Consider the following 9,434-nt stretch of genomic DNA (forward strand, 5'->3'; position numbering starts at 1 on the left):
TGGTCCGGTTCCAGCGAAAAATTGAAACCATGTTCAGGCCTAGATAAATTTGTAATAGGGTAGTTTTGTAATTGTTGGAAGATTAAGGGTTCTTCTGTAAGAGTAATATCATGCGGCTGGAACCAAGGCGATCCAATGGCCGAAATGAATTGTTCACACGGAAAAAAATATTTCGGCATAATTGTAGGGGATGGTAAATCTGACGGCTAAATTTCAGAACTGGATAATCCAACGGTCGATGCCGATAATGTTGCTTGCATTAAAAGGGGGGAGATTTTCAGGCTTTTCTACTACTAGGTTAAAACCCAAAGTAACTCAGAAAACAAAACATGGGTTTGGGGTGAAACCAGTGATAATGAGCTTCTAGAAACACATTCTGAATATCTAGTTTGCCTACAATCGAAAAACTCTGTAGCTCAAGCTATGTCTTCAAGGCCCTAAATCAGTAATTATATAGATCATTTGTACCATACTTGCTCCTGATATTGTAATGATCAAACTTAGGATCATTATAGTCAACTGCCTTGATCTCAACAGGTTTCGGCTCAGCAGCTCCATAAACCACCTCTCCACTTCTATCACGGTGACGGTGCCTGCTTCTTTCTTTCTGGGTCTTAGAAGTACTGAATTGTCCGTAAGGTGGTGGTGCCTCGCCAGATCCATAGAAGTCGGTGAAATCTTGTCTCTTTGAAGATCGATACTTCCCTGTTGATGAAGCTTCCTTGGGGTTTGCTGATTTACTCTTCTGAAGCTTGTGTTGTATGCAACTGTTGCCACTAGAATTTGGAGCAAGGGAATGTCGTGCTTCAATAACAGGAGCTGAGTTTCGATGCTTCTGCACCGATGGAGGTACAGGTTTCTTATCCTCAGGCATGACAAGAGAGTCTTTCATTGGAGTAAGTGTTTTGCTCGATATACCAAGTCTGAAATTGGACGGCACTATGTAAAGAAAGACACTACCCAGAGCCTCAGCAGCTAATTTTGATATATCAACAAAAAGTCTCCCGAATGATGCCCATCCGGCATCTGGATCCTCTTTTAAGCTCTTGACGAAGAGATTTGGTTTCTCAATGGTGGCTTTTTGTTGAATCTTAGTTTCTGATGGTTGAATCTGCATAAGACCCATCAAACGTTGTGCAGCAACAAATATTCAGTGGGGGTAGAGTCAAGTACTAACGGTTAGGTTACAAAATTAAAAAAATTGCATCCTCGCTTTTACAAAGTAAAGATATGTAGAAGTCTAATATATAAACATTATAACACAGCGACTTGATAAAGAAAAAATGAAACACATGAAATGACAGCACACTTAGCACTGCAGCTTATCCGAGAATGAACAAAACCTTTGAACTAAGGAATTCAGCTGAAAAAGATAACCATAACCAGAATAGCGGACTGGTCATATATTGCTTATCGACTCTTTCAGCTTTGCTGTAGCTGTATAAATCCTAGGCCTGGAAAGACTCACTTGTGTATATCAGATTATGAAACTATCACCCTATAAATCGAAGAACATAGTAACAGAATACCATCCCTAGCCTCGTCCTCATAAAAAAAAATGTTTAATACGCCTACCATAAGAAGGTAAAGGAAAGTAGGAAACTAGAACTTTCCGGTGTTGGCCAAAAACTCATATGAGCAGTATTCTCAAATGGCTTGGAGTGAAACTTACCACCCATGAGAAGAAGGAAGCTCCATATCCCTGTTGAACTAAGCATGTAGCATATCCCACCAAAATTGCACCAATAACCATCACAATGTCTGACAGCAAAAATAAAAGTCGATATTGATAAGCACATTAGAAAGAGATCAGCTGATATGAAAGCACCGGCAAAATTTAGGTATCAGGCTGTCGTGCAAATTATCGAAGGATACCCTACTTTTCCCACTTCACATCTCAGTATGTAATAACTCTCCTCTCCAGATGAGTAGTTGTGCGAGTTTAGCTAGTCGTCGTATTCACATGTTTGATCTATTTCTTTAACTTCTATTTTGAACTCACCATTCTTTCCTATTCATTTTAAGGTAGTTTTCATTTATCTATGTGAGGTTCCAGTGGAGGATGAAGAGAAACAATGTCTCTATGTCATTCGGAGAAGTCTAGTCAACTTTATTTTTTTTCGACATTACATTTTTCATCTGTACAAGATTCGATGAACATTCTAGGTTATGACAATATACTGCTACTTATCTAATCAAATGAAAACATAAAACGCGCAACGTTACTGTTCTGAAAGTTGAAGTTGTCAAGAGATAGGAGACGAGGACAATGACAGTTATGGTTTTGACCAAGTTGAGGGCTTCGAAACAATGAGACAAACTAGAAAATGGTAGTGCAGTGAGTTTTTTTTTTTTTTACTCAGTCAATAAAATTCATTAAAAAGCAAAAATATGTACAAAGCTTAGTCCATACCAATCTAGCTAGCCAGAAAGGCAATCTAAACTACCACAGCCTATTTGAAACGATAATAAACTTTGCCAGGCCATTCCACAGCCGGAATGAAAGCTGGCCTACCCTCATAAATTTTATAAATATCCTCAGCCAAAAAACATGCTTGTTTGGCCAAGGTATCTGCAGCAAAATTAGCCTCTCCATATTTGAGTCAGCTCCCACGGTAACTCACCTTTTTGTAAAGCTTGAATGCAACTCATTGAGTCTGAGTAGTGCAGTGAGCTCGTGAGCTAAAATTGGGGATGTATGGTTTGACAGTATATGCAGGACAGCATAGGGTTTTGTGTAGCCTACCATGAGATTCGGTTTTCCATAATATGGTTAAGATGAAAATCTTGCATCATTGACACAAGTACTAGGATTTGAACACAGAATCTAAAGGAATAAGAGGATATTTATAGCAATACTACAACCTTTTATGGCATAATAATTGATAGGACATCTATCGAAAGAAACACCCACACAGACAGCACATCAAGAGCTTGCAGAGTGCTTCTCTAGAAGATTAAGTAAGCAAATAATAAAAAGAAATGGAATAGCACCTGCAGTAGAAATTGAGCTATCCTGTGCATCACAATCCTCTTGGTTCAGAGAAATTTGCCTAAGTGCAGCATTTCCTCTATCAACTACTAACAAAGAACAAGTACGTGCAACATAGACAACATCAAAATCACTCGAAAATTTTGCATGATCACCGGGTCCATCCCTATACCCTGCTGTGTTAGATTTCCCTCCAGCAATTGTTGTCACACCTGCAAATATTTTTGTATATCAATTACAAAGATCCAAACCTAACTTTAAACAATATCTATTTCCCAAACTGAAAATATATGCTCCAGTAAGAAATTTAGTTTTGCTCACCAGATTCTCCTATCTTTCTAATAGCTAGATTTGGGGTGTCTGCAACATACACATTTCCTTTATCATCCATAGCGACACCCTTGGGGTGATCAAAACGAGCATCAGTTGGTTTCCCATCTACATGGCCTGTGTAACCTTGAAAAGAACCAGCAACCAACCTTGCCCTGCTATCTGCAAAATCACCTCACAAAAAGTGAAATCAGTATTACAGCACACTTCAACTAATCACCGTGACAACCTTATCATCCTATTCAAGCTAAGAAGCAGAAGTAAGTTCTAGTCCTTTTGACGCAGAAAGAGACCAAGCTAATTGCATTTTAAGAAAGAAGTAAATAACTGCAATAAAGAAACCAAAACTTCAATAAAAGCACGCGTACATTGTGATAATGGTGGAGTGATCCGAACGATGTTACTATTCACGGTATCAACAGCAAAGAGTTCACCATCTTGGGATACTCTGATGGAATAAGGAACAACCCCAAGCTCATTTCCCTCAACAACAGTTTCTACCAAATACCCATTCTCAAACTGAACAATATTCCCTTCTGTATATATAACAAAAAAATCAATGATCAATATACCTTCAATATCATGAAATTATCAACAAATATCTGAGTATAAACTAGAAAAACAAATGTAATATTATTATATTAAATTGCCTGTTTGGGGAGTTTTTGGAGAAGATCTAGTCCATTTCAGAAAGTGTGATATGTGTTTCGCTATGGGTCCTGTAGAAATAACAATAACATGTAAGAAACCCATCAAGAAAACTAGATCAAAAAAGCAAGAAAATCAAACTTGGGGTTTACCAGCAGAAGCAGCTTCAGCTTGAAAAAGAGTAAGAATGGGTACTAATAGTATGAGAAATATGTGACTATTTCTCATGATTTTCTTTAATCTAAGAGAACTTGGTAGCTGAATTTCTAAGAAAATTAATTGGGTATTATTCTGCTACTACTATTACTATCTGAATATTTTCATCTGAAATATGATAAATACTTTCTGTTTTCTTTGATTGAATTAGTAGGGGCAACTGAGAGTACTTCGGTACTGGATTTTTATAATGGATTTGTTTGTTTGCTTTGCTGTCATGAAACAAGAAGAAAAAAAAGTGTTTTTCTTTTCGAGAAAGGCAATTGGAGGAAAATACTTTCTGTGTAAATCTTTTACACGCTGCTAGAGAAGAAGGTTTTTGTACTTAACTGACTGAGCGAGTAGACCGAACAAGAGTCAATGAGTCGCCTCTATCTAGTCGCCTCTTTAAATCTTTTAAAGGGGAAGCTTCTGAAATAACTTGGAAGGGAACACACCCGCTCGTTAGTTGCATTATTTCTTCTTGCTAGTTTAAAGCATCCGTCTCCTTGTTACATTTACTGTTTACATACACAAACCGGGGGTTCGTTACAGTTATTAACGAGAAAAAACTGTCCAATGCAAAGAAAATGGAGCTTCATTGATGGCATCGACTAGAATAAAATCATCGGAAAATGGTGGGTCATTTCCTGAAAGTGACGGGTCATTTTCTGAATGTGAATCTAACCGTTGATTTGATCATCTAACGGTAAAGAAGCCGCTTTCGCGGGAAGCCATCCCGCAAAATCGTGTGGGATAGCATTTGTCTATAACTTTTTCCAGTTGTATTTGAGTATTCCATTAAACGGCTAAATACAAAGCTTGAGCTTCTGCGTGTCTGCGTCAATTATTGAATCTGTTATATGTTGTGCAGCACCTTGTTGCTCTAAATTGTCGATTTGTGTTTTATACCAAATGATTATGCACTCTGCAATGTTAAAATTGTTAGACACATAAGCATTTACAAACATTAAATCATATTCTACATTACTATTCAACATCTCGGATGTTAATGTAAATGATGGTTTTGATGACGCTGTGGCAATCGATGTCTTTTTGATACGTACGGTCTATATACCTTGGTGACTATTATTATAGAGGTGGAATTCAGAATAATAATAGACATAAACTTAGAAAACAGGACACAAAGAAGTAATTCGAAGAAATATATCTTTTCTAGATTATGAACAAGAAAACTATTACAATTCTCTCTTTGTTACGCTCATAATCTCTCTTAATAGTGGATCAACCTTAAATTGTTTGATAAGCTTGCTTTTGACAATAACACAAGTATCTGTCTACAAACTTTCTCTAGGTCTGTGTGTTACACCTCCTTTTCTAGGTGTCAAATCACACTTGATGTCCTTAGCTATGAGCTAAACATATCTATTTATAGCTTTTGGTTTGGTTTCTCAAACCTTCTAGATATCTATTTCCTTATCTAGGAATAATTCATTTTCTACGAATATTTCCCTTTCTAGGAATATCACCTTTTTGTAAGAATGGTTCCTTGTCTAGGAATATTTCCTTATCTAGGAATAATTTTGTATCTCAGAATATTTTCTTATCTAGGTTACTGCCTTAAATCAGTATTCCCTCTTAAAGTACAATTATATCCTGAATCTAATTTGAGGATTACTAAGTTCCTAAAGAAGAAAGATATACATGTATCATGGCCCCCCTTTAAGAACTTGAACTCCTGTGAAAGTTAGAACTCGGGGTTAAGGAACTCGAGAGTTCTTTTCACCCCACTGGACCATTTTTCTAGCTAGGAATTTGACTTCGACTTCCAATTAGAAAAGTGTCAATATCTTCTTGTCTTGTCTTAGTCACTCTTCGCTCCGTAATGCAATCCTCTTCGAGTGGTTCTTCCCTATCAAACCACAAGTCTTCCACATGTGGCAAAATCATCTTGTTATCTGCATCATCATCTAGTACTCGCGGCTCAAACATCTTCAACCTTCCTAGGTTGTGTTCTTATTGTTTGGTTAGGGTTTCCAAACAAACTCTACTCGGCTTCTCATCAAGAGAACGGATCACAAGGAGAATAAAATTTGTACTAACATTCACCAAGCGTTTTTCCTGAGTGGCTGAAATCAAGCTCACTCTCTCAAGAAAAGAGTCTATAGCTCGTATTACAAAAGCTTTCCTATCTTTGGTGAAAGTATACTTTTGGTCCCTCCTATGTATAATCGCATCTTGATCCCACAAGTAAGGACTACCAAGTACTACCTGACAAACATCTAATGGAACCACATCGCATGTAACCTCATCAATGTATGACTCATCAAAAGCAAACTTGAACGTACACTGATGTGCAACCTGTAGATCACATTCCTTTTGAAGCCACCCTAAAGGATAGGGTTTCGGATGTTTGAAAGTCTTCAAACCCAACTTCTGTGCCAAAGAATGTGAAAGTAAATTCTTCTGACTTCTCGGGTCAATAACATCATCTATTAGTGTTTCCTTAACCTGCATTTTAACTGTGAAGAGTCTTTCCCTAGAATCGTCTTTTGTAAGTTCTTTTACGCCTCTTACTATTAGAGAGAGCTTTTGACTAGGCTCAGTTAGTCGTTGGACTTCTTTTTGAGCTTGTGCGACTAGTGTTGCCATCATGGCTTCTCTCTTCTGCAACCTTTTTGGTTTTTGATTAGGATACTTCATCCAACACTTGTCGACAACATGTCCTGTTTGTTTGCAATGAGTGCAATCAAACATTCTTTGTCTTTAGACTTCCTATACTCTTTTCTCCTTTCATCTCCTTTAGCGACGAAACCTCCAGACTTCCCCTTGGGGTTTACCTCAACATCATATTTCTTAAGCCTTCCTTCGATGACATTAGCTTTTATACTTGCTTCGGAGATAGTATCCACCGAAAACATCTACAACTCCTTCTGAATATACTCATAGAACCCGTAGATATACTTCATACTGATAACATAATCTCCTAAGTCTAAATCCAAAACCATAGCTTGATTCTGAAATTCCGAAGTATATTCTTGCACAGTTTGGTTGTAGGTTTGCTTCAATTTGTACCACTTGAACCATATTTCCTCAAGGTAGCCAACCCGGATAAAACTATTTCTTACAACTACCTTGAATATTTTCAACGAAAATGTTCCCTTACCTACATTTTGTCTTTGATAAGCTTTCCACCAGGTTAGAGCATGCTTTTGTAGCTTCAATGTTGCGAAAGCAATCTTTACCTTTGAACCATATTCAAAGAAAGAAAAATACGTCTCTAAACATTCAATCCAATCATTCAATTTTTCTACATCGACACTCTCATCGTAAAGTGGAATATCAACACGAAAATAAATGTTAAGATTCTTACCATGAAGTTTAATTGAAGTAGAACGTTTAAGAAACTCACCTTCTTTTCCTTCTCCGTCCTCTTCTTCATCATATTCTTCTTCTTCCTCATCTTCTGAAACCCTAGATGAAGACGTAATATTTTTCTTCGTCTTCGACTTGGGTGTATGAGATCGAATATATTCAGTCAATCTTTAAGGGTTGTTTGAATCGACTTCATTTTTGTTTATATCACAACCACCTTTTCTTCCATAGTTTTTGGTTTCCTTGTTGTCCTAACATCTTGTAGCTTCTCGAGTACCTCACTAAGCTTTTTTCAGAGAGATATATTGAAAACCATAAACCACAAGGATCTTCCCTAAAAGAAAATAACCTTGCTATATGTAGTGCTCTACACTACAAAGAGAATCAAACTCAACTCACAGGCTCTACTCTGTGAGATTAAACAAACCCTAACTCCATAGAGGAAGAGAGATAACACACAAAAATAATTTCTATTTGATAATCAAAAACACCAACGAGAGTCTCAATACAACTAGGTATCAGAATGACACACGTGCCAGATGCATAACAACTTACAACTAAGGTATCATAATGGCACACGTGCCAGATGCATAAAAAGTACTAACTACACCCAAGTAAAGGGGCGCCCTAAGGGTATGGGACATGACAAATGCCCTCCCATACAACTTATGCTTGTCCTCGAGTATAAACTTTGGGAATTTTGCTGTAATGAATGTAGTATCTTCCCAACAGAGATCCCCCTGTGTAGCATGATACCATTGTACTAGAACCTGTGGAACACGTTGGCGACCTTTGATAATCACACGGGAATCCACTACTGCCACTGGATGAACCTTCATCAATCCATCTTTGGTTAAAGAAGGTAATTGTGTCTGAGGAAGAATGCCCTGACCCACCTTCTTCTTCAATTGAGATATATGAAAAATGGGATGAATACGAGAAGTAGGAGGCAATTGGAGTTTGTAAGCTACCTGACCAATACGTTACAACACCTGATAAGGGCCAAAAAACTTGGCAGACAGCTTAAGACTCCTCCGCAGTTGAACTGAGGTTTGGCGGTATGACTGGAGGCGTAGGTAAACCCAATCTCCCACATTGAAGGACCGTTCCACCCGCTTCTTGTCAGCCTGCTGTTTGAGACGATGTTGAGCCTCAAGTAGACTCTGCTGCAACACTTTACGCTGATGTAAGTAGTCATTGGCAGTCGAGTTGGAGATGGTAGAACATGAGTACAGGCCAAACTGAGGTGGATCATCGCCGCATAATGCTTGAAATGGTGTGAGTCTGAGGCTAGTATGGTATGTGGTATTGAACCACCATTCTGCCAATGAAAGCAAAGATGCCCACTTAACAGGTCTATAACTGCACATACATCTCAGATAGGATTATAAACAAGCATTAATGTGTTCAGTCTGTCCGTCCGTCTACGGGTGGTAGGAAGTACTCATGTGTAAGGAAGTTCCTACATCCTTGAACAGTTCACGCCAAAACCCACTTATAAAGACAACATCTCTCTCAGAAACTATAGTAGATGGGACTCCATGAAGCTTAAGAATGGAATCCATAAATACTCTAGCAACATACTGAGCAATATAGGGGTGGCTTAGTGCTATAAAATGACTATATTTCGTAAAGCGATCGACAACCACAAGAATTACCTCCCTACCCTCTGATTTCGGCAAACCTGTAATGAAGTCCATACTCAAATGTTTCCACGCTTGATCTGGAACAGGAAAGGGTTGGAGAAGACCAGCTGGTGGAGTGTGTTTTACCTTGTTCTGCTGGCAAATGTCGCATTCCTGGATAAACTTGATCAAGTCTTTCTTCATACCAGTCCATTGAAAATAAACCTTTGCCCTTTCATAAGAAGCTTGCATCCCTGAATGACATCCTATAGCTGAGGAATGGATTGTTGTTAGTACTTGATAACGAA

At 38.1% G+C, this 9,434-nt stretch overlaps 1 protein-coding gene across 1 annotated transcript; it reads right to left on the minus strand.

Annotated features, from left to right (window-relative positions):
- Window positions 1-224: 224 nt before the first annotated feature.
- Window positions 225-4,468, minus strand: LOC113310724. Its single transcript, XM_026559486.1, has 7 exons — window positions 4,123-4,468; window positions 3,973-4,041; window positions 3,691-3,858; window positions 3,314-3,484; window positions 2,995-3,204; window positions 1,673-1,761; window positions 225-1,111 (listed from the first exon to the last, which is right to left on the minus strand). Exons 1-7 carry the CDS (start codon window positions 4,196-4,198, stop codon window positions 443-445), a joined length of 1,452 nt encoding a protein of 483 aa, XP_026415271.1. The 5' UTR covers window positions 4,199-4,468; the 3' UTR covers window positions 225-442.
- Window positions 4,469-9,434: the final 4,966 nt, after the last annotated feature.

Source organism: Papaver somniferum, chromosome 1 (assembly GCF_003573695.1).
Source record: "Papaver somniferum cultivar HN1 chromosome 1, ASM357369v1, whole genome shotgun sequence".
Classification (NCBI taxonomy): domain Eukaryota; kingdom Viridiplantae; phylum Streptophyta; class Magnoliopsida; order Ranunculales; family Papaveraceae; genus Papaver; species Papaver somniferum.